The sequence below is a fragment of the Strix uralensis genome, chromosome Z (genome assembly GCF_047716275.1).
Source record: "Strix uralensis isolate ZFMK-TIS-50842 chromosome Z, bStrUra1, whole genome shotgun sequence".
In the NCBI taxonomy this organism is placed as follows: domain Eukaryota; kingdom Metazoa; phylum Chordata; class Aves; order Strigiformes; family Strigidae; genus Strix; species Strix uralensis.
Genome location: NC_134012.1, coordinates 49,577,162 through 49,601,015, shown reverse-complemented (window position 1 = coordinate 49,601,015; position 23,854 = coordinate 49,577,162). Strand labels below are relative to the sequence as shown.

The 23,854-nt window shown below is 39.2% G+C and overlaps 2 protein-coding genes across 2 annotated transcripts in view; both read right to left on the bottom strand.

The window, feature by feature from the left end:
* Positions 1 to 13,101, bottom strand: part of COMMD10 (COMM domain containing 10) — a 118,624-nt gene extending 105,523 nt beyond the window's left edge. The window contains exons 1-4 of the mRNA XM_074856479.1: positions 13,015 to 13,101; positions 12,764 to 12,854; positions 10,299 to 10,409; positions 8,377 to 8,532 (exon numbers count right to left, since the gene is read on the bottom strand). Coding sequence (XP_074712580.1) covers positions 8,377 to 8,532; positions 10,299 to 10,409; positions 12,764 to 12,854; positions 13,015 to 13,046 — 390 coding nt within the window. The 5' untranslated portion in view covers positions 13,047 to 13,101. The remainder of the gene's footprint in view (positions 1 to 8,376; positions 8,533 to 10,298; positions 10,410 to 12,763; positions 12,855 to 13,014) is intronic.
* An 8,305-nt stretch (positions 13,102 to 21,406) lies between these two features.
* On the bottom strand, positions 21,407 to 23,646 carry ARL14EPL (ARF like GTPase 14 effector protein like). The gene is made up of 3 exons (XM_074857191.1): positions 23,536 to 23,646; positions 21,998 to 22,137; positions 21,407 to 21,629 (listed from the first exon to the last, which is right to left on the bottom strand). The coding sequence occupies exons 1-3, from the start codon at positions 23,644 to 23,646 to the stop codon at positions 21,407 to 21,409; spliced, it is 474 nt and encodes a 157-aa protein (XP_074713292.1).
* Between the last annotated feature and the right edge of the window lie 208 nt (positions 23,647 to 23,854).

The following is a 23,854-nucleotide window of genomic DNA, read 5'->3' as shown; positions in this document are numbered from 1 at the left end:
TCAAGCCCTGAAATCACAACCAGATCCCTTTTCAAAAGCTGTTCCACATATTGAAGAAAAATTATGGTTTGTATTACACAGGAAGTTACACAAGGTGAGCATGGTACTCTTTTATAACCTTAAAAGAACCTATTTTGCATGTAGGAACAGAACAAATGTTTCAGACGTTTGTAAACATTCTCAAAATGTACCTTCTTCCAACCTTTATCATTTACACTTTCTTTATAGAAGACAGCAGAGAGTAAGAAGAATTGGAAGAAACTCATTTAAAAAAATCCTCAAGAAGTAGTACCTGAAAGTTGTAAACAATTAAAATATCTACTAACAATGCTGTCTGAGTGGAAGATTAATCAGACTCAGATGTGCTGTAGCTGGCTATTAAAGTGTATCTCAGTAGGTATAAAACTCTTGTCTTTACTACATCTTTCATTATTTGCATTGTCTTTGCCACTGTCTGTGATGGCATCAGATAATGGAAGTTGGTTCACAATTCATTGTGACAATGCCCATAGGTACGACACAGTCTTTGTGACCTCTGTTTGTCACCGTAAGAATGACTAGTGGATCAGACACTAACAAGAAACTGAAAGATTCTTTCTGTTTGAGCTGTATTCTTATTTTGCATTTCTTCTGATATGAGAAAGAATTTTTCCCCCATGACACACACAGAGCATGCCAATTCTCTTCTTTTTTGTCATAACCACCATAGGATGCATGTGTTTCAGAGTATTTCTGTAGATTTGCCAGTGTTTAGCAGAGGGAATTTAGCATATTCACATTACATATATTCCCCTTAGCAAGAAGGCCAGTTTCTGAGAAAACTACTTTCAGAGTTTTTCCCATATGGCCTCAAACAGCCAGTCAAGATACAGAATTGACAGCTCTGTCAAGAATTTTGGGTACGTAACTTCACTAGTTGCATTCCCACGCATCATTATATTAAGTAATGCTGTCTGAAAGCTATAAAAAACTTCTCCTGCTTGGCAACATAAGACTCTTATCTTTTTTATTATATATATTTTAAAGATACCCTGAATAGTCTTCCAAAACAAGAAAGCTATGAGTCATTTAGCTTGACCTGCCTTCAAAAGAGAAAAGATTTACACAAAGTACCAAAAAAAGATACAGAGAACATAATGGGGGGGGAGAGGTAGCGACAGAACTGATGAAAAATTGCCATGAGAATTCAGAGTGAACCCTACTAAAAAGCTAGCTCCTCTTCACAGAAAGAAAAAATTACATTTTAATTTGATCCATATGTGGCACAATTTCTAAACCAATGCATTAGCAAAGACTTAAAAACTGGATCAGATTGAAAACAGACTATTATCACTGGCCTACCATTCTAGAGGCCAAATTAAGAACGCATTCAAAGAAAAAACTGCTACAAATACCATCATTCTAATTGATTAGGAATGTATTATACAGCAGAATATAATAAAGAGACTGCCATATGAGTAAAGATTCAAAGAACCAGTTAATGCAACAGGAGAATATACATAACTAATAACCCTGTGCAGCTGAAGACTACCTATAGTTCAGTGAAGAAAAATTAAAAGATAAAGTAGAGAAAATAAATACTATTAAACAGTACAGCTTTAGTTTAACTATACAGTTTTTTTAATTTCTCAAGACAACACCACCAACTAAGCAGTATGCACCAAAAAAATTTCAAAAACCTATGTTCAAAAAAGAACATTTTTTCTCTAACAATTAGAAGTAGTGTTCAATACGCCACAGAAAACTTCATCTAATCAGTATTCTAGGAAATACTTGTTTTGTTGCTCTAACAAACTCAATTTGGCTTGTCACCCTAATGAAGCTTATCAGCCAGCGCATTACCACCTACATCTCTTGCATAGAACTGACAGGCCCAGAACTCAGAATACTAGTTTTTACCAAGTTGTAGTTTGAGGGCGAGAAGAGAATCTGGTTTAACAGAAATAACACATCAATACAAGCAAAATATCTGTAAGGAATTACTTCTCATAATAACTAGTCGTCTAGAGTCCAAATCTGAGCACTGCTGCAAGCCAAGAGATGCAGTGGCCTACTTTCACAAAAACAGTGATGAGCCAAATTAATTAGTAATATTATAAAATAATAATCCTGGACAGTCCCACTAGTTTTGGCCATATATTGATCAACCCTCAGTTCTTCCGTCAATTTGCCCAAAGGTTCCAATGTTTGCATGATATGCAAACCATACCTCTAAATTTAAAAAAACTGTCAACTATTTTATGTTGTCTTAAAACAGAAATGAAAGATTAGTGCCTGGTCCTTCTTGTGTACACTGCAGAAAACAGACTTACTAGCAGCATTTCAGTGCTTCCAAAATACACAACTTCTAAATACCAGATGCCAGGAGAGACTCAGAATTATTTTGCCACTTGGACTTTAGTAAAACATTTTAAAATGAAGATAAAATGCCGATTAGAACTTCCTTAGTTACACTGCAAACTATCTTGTACACAGTTTTCCTGAACACCCTCTCATGCTGGAACAGAACTATCAGGATCTCAGTAATACTAATCACAACCCTGATTCTGTGCTCACAGCCAGATGAGAAATCCCATGCATACATGCCCGAAAGCTGTTATAAAGAAAATTCAGAGTTCGTAAGTGTACAGAAAAGCACATGGCAAGCAAAAGCATGAAATACTCACATATACTGATATGCAGTGACAACAAAAAAAGCCCATATATATTTTTAAAAGAGTATGAAAGGAAAAAATCTGTATTCACAGAATCATATAATGGTTTGGGTTGGAAGGGACCTTTGAAGATTACCTAGTTGAACCCTCATGCCACGGCCAGAGACATCTTTCACTAGATAAAACTGTTCAAAGACCCATCCAACCTGACTTTGAACACTTCCAGGGAGGGGGCATCCACAGCTGCTCTGGGCAAACTGTTCCAGTGTCTCAACACTCTCACTGTAAAATATGTCTTCCTTATATCCACACTAAATCTATCCTCCTTCAGTTTAAAGCTGTTGCCCCTTGTCCTGTCACTACAGGCCCTGGTAAAACATCTCTCTCCATCTTTCTTATAAGCCCCCATTAAGTATTGAAAGACCACAATAAGGTCTTTCTGGAGCCTTCTCTTCTCCAGGCTGACAACTCTCTCAGCCGTTCTTCATAGCAGAGGCGTTACAGCCCTTGCATCACTTTCGTGGCCCTCCTCTAGATCTGCTCCAACAGGTCTTTCTGGTGTTGGGGACCCCAGAGCTGGACACAGTACTCCAGGTACTCTCATAAGAGCAGAGTAGAGGGGGAGAATCACCTCCCTCGACCTGCTGACAATAGTTCTCTTGAGGCAGCTCAGGACATGGTTGGCTTTCTGGGATGCAAGTGTACATTGACAGCTCAAGCCCAATTTTTCATGCACCAGTATCCCCAAGTCCTTCTCTGCAGGGCTGTTATGAATCCATTTATCCCCAAGTCTGTATTGATACCGGGGATTGCCCTAAGCCAGGAGCAGGACCTTGCACTTGGCCTTGTGGTACTTCGTGAGGTTCACATGGGGCCCACTCCCCAAAGTTGTCCCTCCAGATGGCATCCCTTCTCTGTAGCAAATCAACTGTACCACTGAGCTTGGTGTCATCCACAAACTTGCTGAAGGTGCACTCACTACCACTATATCATTGATGAAGACATTAAATAGTGTTGGTCCCAGTCCAGACCCAAGGCAGACCTTGATTATAAAGCCACCACATAAAGTATTAATACTCCAGGCAATCCCATACCATACTCCAGTATGGTCTAGAAACATATTAGTTTCTTCCAAAATACAGCAGAAATATGTCAGACAGATAACACGAAAGATATTCATGGAACAAGAAACTTCCACGGAACGAGAGTGACAAATCAGAGACTATGTAGTTTAAAACAAAAACAAGGAAGACCCCACTCTTCTTTAGTATTTCTCATTATAAAAAAGGGGATATATGTGTTAAAACCAAAAGATAATGGATATCCTGTTTTTAAAAAACGTCAATACATATCACTTTTCCCTGAAGTGGTAGAAAATCAGAAATCAGGCAAGTACACAGACTGAAATCTCCAGGTTCATTAAGCAGGATATTTCACAAGTGATAGACAATGATATTTGAGCATACAAGACAGCTTCTAAGTCATGAGGTAAGGCAGAGTTTTTCATCAAACAGGTGAACTAGAGGATTCCACTCCTATGCTTCCATCCAAGGTGCCAAAGACTAGATTTTTCTGATCAGTACAGTAACTCTTATATTTCTGGAATCTGAATCACTAACAAAACTACAGGGTACACCTGACCAAAAAAAGCATCATTATGAATGCAACTTCAACCATACACAGAGCATGAATAAATTAAGTCTTTAAAAAAAAAAAAAAAAATCAAAAAAACCCCCAAAAAATCCAAAACTCCCCACCAAACACCAATCCTCAAGATTCCTAAGGAAAACAAATGTCACTCCTATCTTCAAGCAGGACCCAGGGAATTAAAGGCTGGAAACTAATCCTGGAAACCATTTTCAGGCACATGAAGAACAAGAAGGTGACTTGAAGTATTCAACATGGATTCACAATGAGGAAGTCATGCTTGACCAACTTGATAAACTTCTAAAATGAAATGACTGATTTGGTAGACAAGGTGAGAACAGTGGCTAGGGTCTACCTTGACTTCAGGAAGGCTTCCAACACTGTGTTCTGTAAGATCCTCATACACAAGCTGTCGATGTATGATGATGATGCAGACAGAGAGGTGGACTGTAAACTGCCTGAATGGCCAGGCCCAGAGGGTGGTGATCAGAGCAAAAAAGTCTAGTTGGAGGCCAGTAACTAGCAACATACCACAGGGTAAACATCAGGTCCAGTCCTGTTCAAAATCTTCATTAATGATCTGGATGATGGGATAGAACGTACCCTCAGCAAGTCTGCAGATGACACAAAACTGGGAAAAGTGACCGATACACCAGAGGGTCATGCTGCCATCCAGAGGGACCTGGACAGGCTGGAGAAATGGGCTGACGAGAATCTCATGAAGTTCAACAAGGGGAAGTGCAAAGTCCTGCATCTGGGGAAGAACATCCCAGGCACCACTACATGCTGTGGCCCACCAAGCTGGAAAGCAGCTTTGCGAAAAAGGACCTGGGGGTTCTGCTGGACACCAAGTTGAGCAAGAGCCAACAATGTGCCCTTACAGCAAAGAAGGCTAATGGTATCTAGGGCTGCATTAGGAGGAGTATTGCCAGCAGGCTGAAAGGCATGATCCTTCTCTTCAAGCAATAGCAAGGCCACACCTGGAGTACTATTACTAGTTCTGGGCTCTCCAGTACAAGAGAGACATGGACATACTGGAGAGAGCCCAGTAAAGGGCCCCTAAGACAATGAAAGTATAGGAGCATCTCTCCTATGAGGAAAGGCTGAGAGAGCTGGTACTGTTCAGCCTGGAGAAGAGAGGGCTCAGGGGGATCTCCTCAAGGTGTATAAATACCTGCAGGGAGGGTGCAAGGAGGAAAGAGCCAGGCTCTTTTCAGTTGTGCCCAATGACAGAACAAGAGGCAATGGGCATAAACTGAAACACAGGATGCTCTGCCTGAACATAGAAAAACATTTTTGCATTTCAAGGGTGATCAAACACTGGCACCAGGTTGCCCAGGAAGGCAGTGGAGTCTCCACTCTTCCAGATGTTCAAACGCTGTCTGCACGCAGTCCTGGGCAAGTGACTCTAGTTGGCCCCGCCTGAGCAGACAAACTGGACCAGATAACCTCCAGACGTGCCTTACAACCTCAACCATTCTGTGATTATGCTGCTAATAATTATGACATCAGAACGGTCATATTCTTTTTATGTACCTAATATTGTTTCTGTGAGAGAAGTAAACAGCACAAATCATTAACTTATCTACAGACACATTTATAGGGTCAATTGTTTTAAATGTTATAGCCATACATACATGCTCAGAGAGTATTAATAACTGGGTGCACATCTCTTTTTATACAGAAAGAAGTTAATATAATCTCTAAATCAATCTAAAAACCTAAATGTAAATCTAATCTAAAAAGCTAGCATGCTGTTCTAAGCATTTTTCAGGATTCTGATTTTTTAACTTTGAGATGATGAAAGTTTATAGCAAGTTGTCTACTATAACAATGCATGACAAGTAAGAGAATATTTTGCCCACCGTTTCTCAAGGTATAGAAAGACAATACAGCAAATATATGCTGATAGCCAATTACCTATAAAATATAAAAGAAAATAATAAAGGGATCATGCAGTCATAATACATTACAAGATGATTCATAAGATAAGAAGATGGCAAGGTCTTCTTCCATTATCCCATGCAATTTTTACAATATTTTATGTCTTGTGCTTTGTTAGCAGAATAAATACATTATTTAGCAGTTAGTTCTGTGAATTGAGACTTTGGGTTAAAGAAAGTTCTCTTGAACTTTGAGTTTTTCACTCAACTAAAGTCTACAGGATTAAGATGTTTTCAAAACAAATGGAGAAAGCAAATTCAAGTTTAACCTCCAATTACACCTTAAAATCTGCAGTCACACTCAAACTGATACTCAACTTGTCAATCTAGGCTAGGAAAATAAAAGAAAAAAGGGGGTGAAATTATGCTTTAAGCATACGTAGATACACACACCTATATTTAAACCTGCTTTCATGCTAAAAACCAAGTTGCACTATGATATTTTGGCAGTTGCTTTTCTGCAAGCTTAGTTACAAATGACAGTTTAATACTGCTTGATACGGGATGTAGTATGCTAACAAAATTAGATGAGACAGCGGTGAAGTCAAAAAGAATCTTCAAAACTGTAACATACACCAGAAACACTGTATGTTGCAGGGCTCACAAAACTGCAGACAAGAAACAGAGAAATGTCATCCCCAAACTAGGTCACAGAAGGACCACAGGTATGTATGGTACAAGTTCTAAATAAAAGAGGATCAAAGGTGTTTTTATTGGTTTCTCATATGCTGAAGACCTATCAGTAAAATATGTATCAGTTTATTGTCTGAAGAAAATTCTCAGACAGGTGCTTTGTAGGGTATCTTCAGAATTGTCTTCCATTCTGCACATATATGCTATATTCTGAAAAGTTAGCCTCATAACCTTCCGTGATTTCACTTGGTTTTTCAAATTACTCACCTCCTTCAATGGACAGTCATACCTGCCTATACACTCACTGTACTGCTGACCATTTAAACTTTGGGACTTGCATGCCTGGCATTGGTAAATATAATTTCAAAAAGACAGAAGCCCAAAATGTCTTGTTCAACTCAAATTTTTTTTTTGCATACTTACATTATCAATCATTTACTGGATTAGGTTCATGAGTTATTACAATTTTGCACATGAAAATTCCACAAGTTTTGTGTCTAAAATAACCCAGTTTTACAAAGGATCAAATTTAAATACTTTGGAAAAACCATCTGTGATGCAACTCTGAATATTTTTAGTCTGCTCCACAGACATATCTTGACTTCTCAAAATGTGCATTTTACATCTAAATAAAATTCTAAGTTTATTAAGGTGTAAACCTGCTGGTATAAATTATGTTGTTCTATTTCTGTCAGTGTATCATATGTACCTTATATATAAAATTTATTTTCTATGTATATTTTACTAACCAAATCATAAAGTAACAATCCGAATCTTATCTCAACAAAATATATAGCAAACATTAAAATAAAGAATAATTGAGTCAGTGTTCCACAATTCTTTTGAACCATTTGATCCTGGCTGACACTGACATGTTCTCTATACAGCTTCTGATGTAGTTGAAGGCTTATTATGAATCAGCAGAGGGATGTTATCACACCTTCTCATATATGTAAACATTTATGCCTGAAGACACAATGAAACTGCCACAGCATGTACCAAAGTTTTAACTGCTCACAGGCACATATGAAGCAAGACTATTATGCCATCATAGAAAGTATCTCAAAATCATCGTAAGTATCTCACAAAATGCACCATCCAACCACATTACAAAATTAAAGATGGCAGGAGCTCAGATACACTTTAAGTGCAGAGAATCAACAGGCTGATGAGCTAAACCACTACAAGTGTTCATGAGCACATTTCACCCTTGCCCTATTATAAAGCATGTTCACAAACATCTCCAAATGGTATGTAGGTTGCATTACTTTACATTGCTAACAGTGCACATAAAGCAAGGTTCCAGCAGCTCAGCTAACACGTAACGTCTCTTTAAGACAATGGAACTCCACTGCCCCAATCACAATTACCTACTACCTAATAAGTATCCTTTTTATTTTCCAGTACCTTGGTTTACCACAAACTTTGTATCTTAGTTTAAACTCCTTGCTTTAAAACAAACCTACACACGTTTATTCTCTCTTAGAAAAAAACATTACCTTCTGAGGGGTCAAAACTCTCTGCCTGAACTTTTCAATCGTATCTTGACCTGCAGCCGCCCATGCACTGGCAAATGCTTCCGCTTTGTCTTGATCCAGGTGAATGCTTTGCAGCTGTTGTTGCAATGAAGCAGGCTTCAAATTATGATAGACTGCCTGTTAAAAGGAAAAATAACTGTTGTTGTACAATACTGCTCTACAAGTTGTGCCAGACATATCCTACCACAGATGGCCACCATGTTCACACAAGATTTTTACTAGTAACTCTACTGTGGGACTGCAAGCGTCCTGCTGATCTTAACCCTCTGACTGAGAAGACAGAAAAGCGTATCTCAATTGTATCTCAAAACACAATATTACGAATGACTCTCGTCAAGACAGACAAACTATGAAAAAAATGCTTATACAAGTTAGATCTGAGTATATGTATATGTTTCCACTGTACATAATACAAAAACAGCTACCACTGAAAAAACCTGAGCTTTGAAGTCAATTGTGACCATGAAGAAAGGACAACTTTTCAAAATTCACACTGTTCAAGCAAGCCTGAACTACAAGGTAATACTCTGAAAAAACAGGAACAGCTTGCCAAAAAAAGATGAGTTAGATGTAATGCCCCTATTAGCATCAATTTTTGTGGTAAACACTCCATACAGTATGCTGGTCCACTTTCAAAACAGGACTCCATCAGCACCAGGGCAGGGAGAGAAAAAAAACAAGGCAAAGACCCTTTGTCTTTGTCTATGTATAGTCATTATCTATAATGTGTCCATAGACCAAAGCTGTTAAAAAAGTTATGCTCTGACAAAATAAGCTGCTACACTTAGAAATGTAGCTATCAGTGGGAAAACAAGAGTCCTCATACAACATGTATTCCATCTGGGACTCTTCTTTGGGCAGATATTAATATCCTTTCCTTTTTTTTTTTTTTTTTAATGTAAAAGATGTAAGTCCTAGAGGAAACTGAACTGCTTTTTCGTTCAACCTCCAATAATTATCATATAAATGAAGCAGTCTGATGAAATTAGGGCCAGGCAATAAAACAGGTAACTTTGCTCTTTGGTTGAGATGAAAATGCAAAATGCCAGTCTGGATGTTACATCAGGTTTCGTTTTGCTTTTTTGGTGGATAGGAGCCATGCAGAGGACTGTTTGCTTGTGTTCTTTCTAATGCTGTGGAATGCATTAACTAAGTGAGCTAACCATAAAGTGACATGTGTAAGAAAGGACAAGATCCAAATCCCACAACAGACTATCAGCATACATGCCCTCTGCACAGACTACACTTACTATACTTGCATGAAATGAATGGATAACATCGTGGCTGTGACAATTTCTAAGAAAGTTACCATGTCTACCAAGGAATACACTGGCTTCCTTACCTGAGTAGCGGTAGACTGCAGAACCAGGAAACCCTCTCTGTTTAGAAGACATTCAGCTCTACACCATGCAGTCACCTACTCACTCAGATACTAGAGCTACATCAGGTGTGCCTGTTCACCTAAGTACAGGCTGGTTTTATGCATGAAAATTTTCCATAACTGATACTTCATGTAACTTAAGCAATGCTCAATAATGCCATATAATATTTTCCTTGCAGGAATTCAAAAAATGCGTGTCTGGCTTGCTTCTAATGAATAAGAGGAAACACTGTATCTCATAATTATCAACACTTCTCTCAGTCATGCAGAGCTCACTTCCACCACCTATATTTACATTAGATGGAAACTCACTGCACAAATGCAGTGAGTCTAATCCAAATCAGGAAGGCATGAAAACAAAAGCAGTAAAATGATGCCCCCAAAACATACATAATATACTACAGATACATGTTTTCAATAACTCCTTTTTAACTTGACTTTTGTGTTTCTGAAATCTACAATCAGATTAAAATATTTATCAATTCATAATGATAAAAGGTACCTGCTCCAAAATGAATGATATCGTTTCAAGGACTAGATGAAGATCCTGCTTTTCCAACAAAAAAGCTATTTGAAGTTTTTCTTCTTCCTCTTCACTGAAGCTACTTTCAGCCTGAAGCACAAAAATGGTTAGTCCTGACATTCCATTTAGTGACCAAGAACATACTTATCAAAAGAAAAACTTTTTCCCCATTTTGGTAAACCTAGTGGCTGTCCAGTTGTTTCTAACCAAACAACAAAGTAAAGCTCTTTTCCAACAGAAAAATATAGTGCAATTCCTCTCACTGAGAGCCAAAAGTCAACAGTATCACATGAGAAGCTATCAGAATGACTTGAAATACATCACAAGAAAATGCTTTCTCTTTGCACCTGAGACACTAAAGAAACATTTTTCTTTCAGCAATCAGATCATCTCCAATAACCTTTTATAAATGAAAATAAGAAAAGCATGAAGTGCATTACTTGAATCAGACCCCAAATAAAACAGAACATAAAACTGTAGTAAAGTTAGTTACATATGTTTCTTCCACTCTGGATACTCCTCTGAAAATCACCCATTATGTTACAAAGGAAATAAAGGCCTAATGTATGCTTATTTTGAAAGTCAAGATTTGGATCTATAGCCTACTGTATTACTGAAGATTACCAAGAATGTTCTGTACTTTTAAAATACAGCAGTCATATTTATTATACTACAACTAATTAAATAGTAATTTAAATGCAGATATTGCCATCTTTTAAAAAGTAATTACTAACAAATCTATGCATCGGACATCAAAACACCATATTTAGACCACTTAGTAATTCAAAACTGCAAAGCTACACAAAAAAAGCAATTCAGCTATCAGAATAAACAAAATGAAGCAATTATACAAAAACTTCAATGATGGCAATGTTTGTAATAAGAGTATCAAAATGGAAACATTGTTTAAATCATTAGCTGTTAGAAGGAAATGCAGAGCTCTCAGTATCTGCTTTGCAAAGACAATTAAGTTTATTCAAAGTTTCCAGCAATTTAACATGCCCTGGAGTCTGATTTAGAAAGGCCAATTCATGAGACTGACTGAGCTAAATTAAAAAGACCACTCCAACTCATGTAAATGCTGATGAAAACAGTGGATACTAAACTGCAATTGAGTAGCAAAAAAAAACAACCCACAAGAAAAAGTTGCTGACACTTTTCAGTTACCAGTGAGTTAATATCCATGCACAACAACTGAGAAAACCCTCTGCAATAACAGTAGCACCCAAGCTAGTAATTTTGGTAGGAAAAAAAATCAGCAATTGAATCAAATAATCAAAACAATCCTTACAGTCTCAGAATTATGACCTTTAATACACTTCTATTTTCTATTTGTGCTGCTCTTAACCTGTAATATTTTAATGTTTAGTTTGTGTATATATATGCATATAGAAAACAAATTCTGTATTTTTTTATCTTTTTCTTAAACATAAAACAAGGGAAGAACAAAATCTGACACTGAAAGATAAAGAAACTCAACAAAATAATCTCTGTTTTAGCATTTATCTTATAGTTTCCTCTGAAATATTTGTTGCAAAGGTTAGATTCGGACTCCATTTGACTTTCTGGCACTGTGCGATGACACTTACTACTGATTTTACTCATTTGGTTTTCTATTTATTCTACAATCTAAAAAAACCAAAACCAAAGTTCTGTAAAGATGATAAAAATACTAACTAAAAGATATGGACTTTATTTTTAACCTCAGTTCCACAGATGGCTTTGGTTGATGGACATACAGAAACGCAAAAAAAAAAAAAAAAAAACCAAAACAAAAAGCATTTAGTGTTTCCCTTGCGAGTTTGTGCAAAGAGCCAAGGAACCTGCATCAGCTCCGAGAGCCTTCTCAGAGCACCAGCACCTGGAGGCGATAGAAGCAAGTTCGAACAAGCACTGCTGGTTCTCGCGCCATTCACCCTCTGCCATTCATCACTGTTTCTTATTTCATTCACCCAAAAGAGTTCTAAACAATTCGTGGTGAATGAAATTAAGATTTAAAATACCTTTTTTAAAATTAAAAAAAAAAAAAAAAAAAGGAAGCAATTGTCCCTTAGCAAAACAGAGTGTCGCATCTGTCCCAAAAAAGACGACTCGTAGCACCTGGACGGAGGAGGGGCACAGCTCCTGCCAGCTCGGCTCGGTGCCCTGCCCGTTCCGCAGCAGAAGAGGCCAGGCTGCGCAGGGCGCGGCAGGAGGGCGGGCTGGGAAGAGGGCGGGACTCGGCAGGCCGCCGCGCTCCAGGGACTCCGGTACCGCGTGTCGCTGACCCGTTCCTGCGAATTCACCTGGCGCCGGCAGGACGCGGATGGGCCCCGGTTCTGCCCGCGGCAGCCCAAGGCCCCGCCCGCACAGGCGAAGCCCCCGCTTCCGCCGCGCCGCGCACCGCTGCCTGCCGAACGCGGCCCCGGCGGGCTCCCCCCGCCCCACCGACCCGCCCCACCGACCTTCAGGTGCAGCTTCTGGAGAAGGCGGGAGAGGAGCCGCGGGAACCGGCCCGGGTCCACGGCGTTGAGCAGCGACACGGCCCTGCGGATGCTGAGCGAAAGAGAGGAGGCGGTCAGGGAGGTCAGGCCAACCAGGCCCCGCCGCCCCCCGGCACTGCGGCGAGGCCCTGCCCCCGACCCCCCCCCCCGCCCTGCCGCGGCGGGAGCGCGGGCAAGAGCGGGAGCGGCGCTGCCGCCGAGGCAGCCGGTACCTATCGCTCTCCGGGACGACGGGCGCCGCCATGGCTGTCGCTGCGGCCCCGCCCCGCGACGGCAGCCCGGCGGGGCCAAGCGCCGCCGCTCCGCTTCGCTCTGCCCCGCCCGGGCGCGGCGTGACCAGGGTGGCGGCCGGAACTCCTCTGGCAGGGGGACCCCAGCGACGCGCTCAGTCCCGGGTGAAGGCGGAGTAAAGCTGTGGCGGCCCTTGGGGCTTGCGGGGAGCGGCGCCTCCCTCAACGGGTTTGCAGCATCCCGCAACCGTTGGAAAGGTTGTAGCTGAAATCCTCGGATTTAAAAGTTTTAAAGACGTATCGGTCCGGGTGGCGGGGGGCGATACTTCCCCCTCTGTCACGTGTCGTCAGTGCTGATACTGGAATCGTACCGCTGAAGCCTGGGTTGTGTGAAACTCCTCAGCCCTTCCAGGCCCCACAGTGCCGGCTTGTTCCCCCGTGGTAGTGCAGAGCCAGCTCCACAGCACGGGTCAGCGAACTTCGTGTTAGTAGACCATGACATGGTGATAAAGGTGTCCCACCTGCAGTGTTACAGCAAATTGTTCCCGAGGCTGTGGAACTAACAGCGGTGGGCTGCGTTCCCATCTTCCCGGAATAACCTGCGCCCAGATCACAACCCCAAACTCTTCCCCCATCCCATGCCATTTAACTCCCCTGCATAAGGCCTAGAGCACACCGTGCCATGTCCAGGCCCAGTGTGTGCTGGCTGGCAAGCCATGTGAACAGAAGCATTAACATTTGAACCCACAGGGAAGCGTCACTGAACAGGGTATTTCTACTACGTGCATATTACCTTGAACGAATGTAATGTTTGTGAGACCTCCAGTTTCCGCCAGACTTGGCTGAAATTGAAAATGGGCTAAAAGACAATGGGACAAGCAAACAGAGGAACAGGCAGCATGACTGTGTGAACCTTGTTTTCCTAAGAAGCTAACTAAAAATATTAAAAATCTGCAAAAGACTTCTGACTGTGGCTGTAAAGGCTTATAAGATGTGGCCCAAAGTGTTAGGTGTGTGGTGATAAATTATGGTAGGCTCAAGAGGCAGGTAGGAAAAGACTGAAAATTTTTGAGGTACTGTAAAGAAATGATTTATAAACATGTATGCTAAATCTTGCCTCTTTTGAAGTGAGGGGAATTTAGGCATTAACTTCAGTAGGGCAGGATTTCAGCCAGGACATTTGAAAAGATAATGTCTGTTTAAAGAGACTTGGCCTTAAGAGCCAACTTCAGGGAAGAGTGTCAAACCTGGCTGTACTCCAATGGGAATTTTAACACAGAGAATTCCTGGCTGACACTTTAACAACATTTGTACTATACCTCTTATCAGAAGTTGGACCCACACTTGCTGTTACGAAAGGCAGCTACATTTTTCAAGCTATTGTTCTGGGGTAAAATATAATTACATTCAACTATTTCACCTATTTTTGTGTACTCTTATAAAACATGAAAAGACAATATTCTTGCAAGAAATTTGGCTGGAAAAGAAAAATGAGTATTTCACTCCGTGCTGAAATAATGTAACTTCTTATTCTAGAAAATGTCCCCTGAGAGCAGAATTATATGAAGTTTGTTCAGTCAAAATGAGCAGGCGCAACTGGAAGTCTAGACAGTTGCTTACATATTTTTAAAAGTTTCAGCTAATACAGGTATGGGGTGCACTGCTCAGGTTTGCTGCCAGTTCTCTGGTTTTATAATCATATGGACCTATTTTAAAGTGTTTTCTTTCACGCTTTACTGCATCAAATGAATATTCAAAATGAATAGTCAAAACAATGAACATTAAAAATGCAATTGGACAGGATCCTGAGCAATCTGCTCCAGCTGGACCTGTTTCACACAAGAGGTTTGACTTGAGACCTCTGAATGCTTCTTCCACCTTGTATGACTCTGCATTCAAAGCCTCACTGAAGAAAGACAGTAAAGGGAGCACCTCATTGGGAATAATGAAGCTAACCTGACAAGGTGCTGCCAAGTGCATAATTAAATACATTTTTCCCTAATACCTTTTCTGTTCCTAAAAAAAGAATTATAAAAAGTTGTGACTTCTGATGCATCCCTTCATTTATTATTGTTTTGTACTTGCATCCCTGATCCATTTTTAAAATGTTACAGCTTTTTTCACAGAGCTAATGACATTACACAATTTCATGTATTTCATCAGTTGTCTTAACTAGTTAAGATATATTTTATCTCCTTAAGACATATTTTGAGTGAAATTGTTACACATACTTTGACTCAAAATATTCCACTTAGACATGCTATATTGGCTTTTGGATTAATCTGCACATATCCTATGACAAAATCTTAGTCGTCGGTGACTAAGACTTTAAAGCATTTATCTGCTAATGTCTTACAACAGTCTTGAAAAGCTCAGTCTCCCCTACTTTGCATTTCCAGAAATTGAACTATATATTCTGTTCTTTCACAAAGATCAAACAGGCTTTATTTGTTTCAGTGTTATTTGATTATGGGTTGTTTTACAGACTTTTCTCATCACCCGTCCCTTCAGTTAGAATTCATTTAGGCTCTGCTTTTTAAAATAATTCTATGCTTACCAACTGAAATATGTAGAGCACGAAAAGGATGTAAAGTTAGGAATTATGGAATACTTTCTATGTAAGGTTAGTTAAGCACTGTAATAAATTGCGTAAGCAAGCTGAAGACTCTCATTAGAGGTTTTAAAGCACAAAGGGACAAATCTGTAATGAAAAATGGGTAGGAAATGTGTAGAAGGTGAATAAAGATGATCCAGCATTGAGAACTACAGGCTCTCAAGATCCTACCAGGACCTATTTTCTTTGAATGTATTGTTTTCTCTTTTTTCTGGGCTCCTTTTGATTCACTTTTTATTCTATAGCCTCTTACTTGCAATGCCATTCTGTTTACATTCAAGCCTTTCCTTCTGTCATCTTCATTTCTGTTACTTTTCTTTACTTCTGAAGGTACACAAAAAATAACATGTTGATCTCCTTCAAAATCTGATTTGTACAATATTCCTGACACTATTTATTGACTAAATAATTGTCCTACAACTCAATGAAAATAAACCAATAATGTTTCACATAAATATTCACTTGCAAGTGGCTTAAGCAATTTAAGTTAGCAAACTATATATTTGTGTGGCAGGGACTGAATTGTGCCTCTTACCCAGTATTAAATAGCTCAGCTTTTGAAATCTTGTTGAAAAAATAATTCTTTCTCGTAGAGTGTTCTAAGTGTTTCAGCTAAATTACATCTATCAGAAATAAATACTCCTGTTGCTGTCTGTGACTGTTTTCATTATGAAACAATCTGCCATTCTTTCTGTGTCATTATTTGTGTTCCACTAGATGAGTAATATTAAAATCAACAGAACTACTTGGAATCTGCTTGGAAAGAGTAAGGGCAGGGGACTATGAATAAGGGCAGGGGGATCTTAGTTTATTGGTTCTGTATACTGGTTTACTGTTTGCTATTTTTGTGCTTATAGGTGAACACTATTACATCTAGTCATGTGAAGGGAGTCAGATTATTTGGATGGTGCAGTGCTTCACAATGGAAATCAGGGCTGTATAGCCTACTCCTTTAATCAAAGGCATCTGTGAGCATACAGGAGATTCAGCTGTGGATGACAGGCCATAATTTATTCCATTATACACAAACAGATATGATCCTGTAAGGACGAACATTCATACATTTGCTCCTGAGTGCAGGTGGAAGCAAGTCAGTACTTTGCAGGGCCAGGCCAATGGAGAAAAGGTGTATTGCCCTCTGCAAATCATAGGACAGGAAGTCTTTCTATGGTTCATGACAAGATTACAAATTAGGGTTAATGAAATTCAAGTATCATGTTATAACTAATGTTCAAAGTGGCAGTTAGCTCAGAAACTAGCTAAGAAACTTAATAGAGCTGCAACAACTGTAATGCTTTTGGTGCAAATGTTTATCCAGAAAGTATCAGTCTCTATTTCTTTAGTCAAGCTCTTCTGGTTTTCCCACTGAAGTGAATCAAATCTGTGTTCTACTCTGGTGTGGATGTATATAGAGCAAGTTCAGTTGTGTTCTTCTAGGAGGTCTTAAAAGGATCATGAAAATTGTCTGGAAAAGAGTTCAAAGTGTGTTGGTTTGGTTTGGTTTGGTTTTTTAATGCCTTTCTGTGGTTTTTTTGAACCACAGAGGATTTCTTGACAAATTCTTGACAAATGTACTAGTATAAATTCAATAACAGTATGGATTTATGATGTGGTGGGATTGAATGGCACCTCACAATATATAGAATTTAATTTTAAGCCAGGAAGGACAGTTTATCAGTCTCAGGTTGTGACTGAAATATCTAGACTTCCTGGAACCACAAATCTGACTTCTCCCAAGGCTGATTTTCCTTCATCATTTTTAAAACTGTAGGTAAACTAAACACCATGCAGTTTACTGCAGTTACCTGATGTTGAATCTCTATGTGGACAGGAATCCCATAACACTTTTCATACAAAATTTGGAAACTTCGGGGTAAAAAAATCTCTATTTTCTGCCTGTTGTTTTACAGTGCTATAACCTATTGTATTCCTAATCTGTGTTTCAGAGGTGCTATGTTATATATGTAACTGTAGATTAGTAATCATGGAGCCTTTAAATAAAATCACTTGTATAAATAATTCTGAGTTTTCATTGTGGAACTTTGCATGAAGCATTTGCAAACACTGAGCAAGAGAAAAGTCAGCATAATTTTGCCCACTTATTAGCATGGAAAAAGAGGCAGACATATGAGTGGTGACCTTGCTACAGCTGACTAGCTAGTCAGCCTCATGCCCCAGAAGAGCTTTGGTCTGCCTTCTTCAAAATTCCCATCTCTTAACTCATCTGATAAAGCCTCGAGTGTTCTTTTGTCTTTAGCACACCTTTGCACATTAAAAGTTGTAATATTTAATGGCCTTGGCTTTCATTGTGGCCTGAGCCACATGATATAATTTTATTAATATTTCCTTTAAATTGGCTATTGTTTTAGGAGCAGCTGTAAGTATCCAATGCAATATATAAGGACATCTGTTGTGGTTTGTTCCTCAGAGCTGTGACAACTTCTGATATCAAGAAGTATAGACAAATTGCTAAATAACAAGTGTCTTCAGTGGCTAACTTTCTGGCTTAAAGTCTAATGGAGTGCAGTAAAGGCAAACAACAAGATGCTTTGCATAGCTCTTTGTTTTGTGAGTTTTCAAGTCTGTAAATGGCAAGAGATGCACAGTAGGGTCTTTGGAATCGAGACAATCCCAATAAGAAAATGCCAAGCACATTGGAGGTTAGTAGAGAAAGAACCATGTCTACCTACACAAAAGTCATACACATCGTTCATTTCCATGAGATGATTGACTTTGTAGAAATAACATCTAAGAAAGCAGAGGGTATCTCCTTCCAGATAGATATGGATTCTAAGCAAGGGAAGTACAGTGGAAGGCACAATGAATTCAAAACAAAGAAACTGAATCAATTTTTAGGCAAGAGACTAAGAGATCTATCTTATCTAGGCTATAGTTTAATATGTACATGTGCTTTCATCTTTCCTTAAGCCACAATGTGATCACTGATAGCCGTGAGCAAACCAACCATGTGGACAAGGAAAAGACAGGGAAAGTAAATTCACAGTATCACAAACTGTTTAACCTGCATAATCCAGGGTGGGGGGGTGGAGTGGAGAGAGAGGAGAAGGACCAACAGTCTTTATGGAACAGCTCATTGATCTGCTTCTCTTTATTTTAAACATTATCTCTCTAAAGCAAACTTATTCCATAGAAAAAAAAAAAACTATTTTGTTTAGACTGACATATTATAAGGTAAAAAGGTGATCTGGTATCATCTGGAGAGTGTCCAGTTTTGTAAGAGACTAAGAAATGTTCTCTGCCTTTTCTGATAAGGGACTTTATTTAAAACCACAATGTCATGCAGTGTGGCATTATGTAATTGCCTAACAAAAACTATTAGATATAGGCCCTCTGTTGTTATTTTTATATACATGTATCTACAACTAAGTTTCACAATCACTATAAACATTTATATGTTTACTGGGGTTTTTGTTTGTTTGTTTGTTTGTTTGTTTCCCCATGTACAGCTGCCCTAATAGAGATTATATTTGTGCACTGCCGGCTGCTCATTTGGAATTGGGGGAAAAGTTAGCAGGATCATTGCAACAATAAAGAGTCATTCTCAAACCACAGCAGAACCACCTCTGCAACATCCTCTTATTTCATTATCCTTATCTTGGCTCTCACTTCTGTTTTTTCAGGGTTTGTGCTATATTTCAAGGTTGCACTAAGTGTGTTTGTAGTAGAGATCTCTTATACTTTGCATTTAGCTATGATTGTGACAGAGGTACAGTCCATGTTAAAAACCACAAAGTAACACCAGTGAATTCAATAATGGGATTCTAAAGATTTACACCAATCTGGGTTTAATCACATTACTCAAAAAATTTAACCTGTAGTCTTACCACAGGAATCCACAGGAATTCTCTTTAAGTGGAAAGGAAGTGAAGCTAATTCAAACATGTCCATTTCAGATCTTGAGGTTATTTCAAAGGAAGGCTGCCATCTTCCTGTCCATGTAAATCAGCTCTATCTTCTTGAAGAGTTGCTTATTCAATCAAGTCCAGAATGAGTCTGTGGCACACCTGGAATAAGAAACCAATCCCTGACTACATTGGCAGGATTTCCATCTACCTTAAGAACTATGGCTCAGAGATGATGTGGACTACTTGGAATCCCAGCCCAAGTCAAGGGATACTTTGGGACCAGTGAGGTATATGAGAGAACAGCACCAGATCTGACTGTCAAACAGAGCATGTTTTAACCACCATAGCATATATTCCTATGAAGTTTTTTGATACCGAATGGTTAAGTACAACCTTAAGTACTGAGGTGTCATTAGTTGAGAGGAGCAACAAATCTTTCCAAGGTATGAAGTCAGAAGACTGTGGTGTTAAGGCATTCTTGGGATCTGTTCCAGCAAGTTTCTTCTACTGGGAGGTATCTCTGCCTTGGAGCAAGAGGTCTTTGTCCACAGAAAATGGCCTCTTGTAGGGGAGAAAAGTGGTGCCACATTCGAAGTTGGAGAGTCTCCTCAAAAATAACAAGTGTTGGACCCAGGGAATGATTCCCCCACCAGCAGCACACTCCTGGAGATTGCCTGCAGCAATATGCAGCCTTTCCCCCTTCAAGATCCAGAGGGACCCTCACTCCTCAGAAAGAGTGTGAGTGTCCGTCATGAATGAGAATACCCACCTCATAAGAAGACTGGGTGTAATTTATGGTATTTAAAATGTGTCAAGTCTTGCATGAAGAGGAAACTCCTGGAACTGAAGAGACTTTTCTGTCCAGAGGCAAAAATACCCAATCAGTTTGCCTCTAGCTATATAATTAATGACTGATCAAGATTGAGTGTGTCATATTCTGAAAAAAAAAAAAAAAGTACTGATGGAACATGTTGGTTTCAGTGTTGTAGCCTGGACAGGAAGAAAGAATTGCAGAGTCATTTCCACTCTCCTCTGTTTTATATACAGGAGACATGGGAAGTGGTGACCTAGTCTCAAGTAACTCCTGCCTATCTCCAATGTCTCCTGCCTCATCTGTACAGGACATGAATGCATCATAAGGAAAAGACACTTGGACAAGCAAAAGGAAGATCTGTGTCATACATCTGAATAAATGAGAGAAATCTGTAAGAAAAAACTTCCTTACAAGTAATGTGGTTCAGCTTATCAGGGTGTTGTGGTTGGAGCCCAGAGGGCAACTGAGCACCACACAGTTCACTCAACCCTTCCCCCTCAGGAATGGGAAGAAGAAAATAAAGTAAAAGGCTCAGGAATTGAAATAAGGACAAATTCATCCATTACAGTCACCAGAAAAAGACAGACTCATTAGGGGAAGAAAATCAACATCACTAATTCAAACACTGACAACAGCAACACTTAACAGACAGAGTGGGACAGTGAGAAGCATTACCACATCTTAAAGCACCTTCCTCTCACCCCTCCCTTCTTCCAGGGCCCAACTTTGTTCCCAGTCTCTCTACCTACCCCACTACCAAAAACTCCACCACACAAAACCCAGCACACAGGGTAAGAAAATTGTCTTCCCACAGCAGTCCAGACAACTTCAGTTTCAGAAAGTCAAGGTTTAGAGAGGACTGACTGGATGTCTCAGTAAAACTTGTAAGGGTGAGGACGAATGAAATACATACTTCTACTTAATGGGGAAGCTTAAAGTCTGCTAGGTAGGCAGCAATAAAGAAGCACAAGCACCACTGCCAGGCACTTCACTAGAAACAATTCTTAAAGCCAAGATTTACTTTAATAAAATGTGAAGAAATAAGAACTTTGCTCAGGTGCAAAAACCATCAGAACAAAATCAGTCAGGGACAGAAAATGGCAATGAGCTGATCACATCCCCAGTTTCAGTCTCAATTGTATCATAAACCCATTTCCTATTGGAGCGACATATTGGTCCACATTTTTTTGAATTGCATTTGGGGCAAGAATAGAAGCAACCCTGGCAGCTCTCTTCTAGGCAATCACACAAATCGAAGTTATTACAAAGCAGCCTGCCATGTTTGTCATACTTCTTTGTAACTCTGCAAAAGAAAACAAAAAGTGATTCTCAGAGAATGCTTCAAGATGTTCGAAGACTAAACCAAACAAATGTGGAAAACATCCAGGAACATATATATTTCCTCTTTAACAACCTCACAGTATAATGAAATACCAGCATTATATCCTAATTGCAACAGCCACTGTTCTTAAAAAGGAAAGTAAGGCAAAGAAGTAAATCAAAATACCCTTAAGTTGCACAGAAAAAGCTTTTTTTCCCAGCACAGCTTTCATGTGTAGTAAGAAATGTCTCTGAAAAATATTAGTGCTTTTATTATTTTCATTTCTATTCAGTAGACAGCATACCAGCCATTTTTTGAAGTAAAATATGTAATAAATTAGCACATCTTACTTGGGCTTACTAAAAAAAACTTGTTTCATCTGTGACATGTTCATTTTCTTTTTCTGCTCTCTAGTTGCAGGATTGAACTCAGCCATCCAAGGTCCTGGATTTTGAAAGATTAAGTTTTTTAATTGTTTCTCGACTCTGTGCTGTAAATGAACAACAGAAAGTTTATAGTTAGTACAATCAGAAAAAATATTTATTAGCTGCCAAATGTCCTCACTGGCTTTCAAATGACATTACTATTCATGATAACTTAAAACAACATAAGTAGGAAAACAAAGCAAAACTCAACCTAAATTAAGATCACCTTGTTTAAAATGTTTGCTAGTCTAACTGTTAATTGAGTATTCCTTTGACCGACTGTGCACCCTGACAGGAGAGGGAACAACCATGAGTCTGAATACATGTTACAGTAGCATGGAGTCTGAAAGTCTTGTGGGAGGCAGAATCATGTATTTTTTTCTTCAGCTTTATCCATAGTGTAAAAACAAGTACTACGATATAAGCATCTCAACTGGATTCACCCTTATCTTCACTATTCCCTCAAATGCCTAGAAACCATCTTTGTCCAAACAAACTGTGGACAAGGGAAATGTCTAGAAGGAAGGAAGCATTTGCACAAGTGAGGAGTATGAAGAAAGCACGGACAAAAATAAAGAAGCTGAACTGAGCACAGTTTTTGAGAAACAAACTAGTTTATGGAATTCGTGTTTGCAATTAGCTAAAACTGCTGAATAGTTTTGGAGGTTAAAACATCAGCTATGTGTATTGCCATTCCACTTAGCCCATATATGTTGACAGTTGTGTCTAAAGTCAAACAAACATGAGCATTGTATCAAACAATTTCTCTTCGGTCAATGACTGTGGACATTGAACATACATTTGTCATTCATTATGCAAAGGCACAAACATACAAGCAAATTTATGTTTTCTCCTCTTAGGTAAATGGAACTGACTTGCCACCCCTTGACTTCCCTGGAAGGTGTTACTCCTTCCAGAGTCCACAGTGATTTTTCACAAACAAGTGAGTGCCTTCATTTCTCCTCATGGGGAAAGCAGTGGCGGTTCAGTCAAATCTGCTGATGCAGTGATTTAGAAATATCCGTGCACTTGAATGCACTTATTTACAAGGTGGTTGATGCTGTGCATCTTCAGTTGCATTCTCCTGAAAAACTATAGGGCAATTCTATGCACTTGCATTACTCAGACATTTGGAGTCTGGGGTAGATTTCCAATGCAGAAAATATGCTTCAGCATCATTGTCCACGATCATAAACTATGCAATTTCAAGTTGGAAACAAAAAATAAGCTATGGAGATAGTCCTCCCTTTAAGAGTACTCTCCTATTTCCCTACTTACTATTTTGTTTGAGCTCGGAAGTGCTCTTAGCTCTCTAAATCATTGCACTGCAAACTTGACTCATTTCACTGTTGTTATTACTGATGTTTCCTTATTGACTCCAGCTTTTCTTTTTTGTAATTATGGACGAAATTGAAGGCAAATGTAAGTATTTTGATAATAAAATGGTACTAGAGAAGTCATACCAATTGTTTTTGTTTTACTGAGCAGTCCTTTGCAGGAGACACATTTCCTTCTGCAGGTGTTTCCTGGACAGAATCGCTTTTCTTGCTGTGTTCTTCCACTTGATCACTCATTTGACCAACTTTGTGAAATACATAGATACATATGTGTTAAGACATGCACAAAAGTGTGAGATCCACAGACTTTTAAGTGAAGGCTTTAAGGTGAGCAAGTGATATCTATACCAGGCGCTTATGTATTCTTAACCAACAGCAAATGCAGAACAAAATGTGAGTCAGTATCAGCCTCGATTTTAAAACTGTATTAAAATAATGTAACATA

Coding starts and splice junctions, on each gene's coding strand:
- ARL14EPL (XM_074857191.1), bottom strand. CDS start 23,646: ATGAGTGATCAAGTGGAAGAACACAGCAAGAAAAGCGATTCTGTCCAG. Junction 22,138..23,535: donor CAGTAAAACAAAAACAATTG/GTATGACTTCTC, acceptor GTTCATTTACAG/CACAGAGTCGAGAAACAATT. Junction 21,630..21,997: donor GTTTTTTTTAGTAAGCCCAA/GTAAGATGTGCT, acceptor TTTCTTTTGCAG/AGTTACAAAGAAGTATGACA.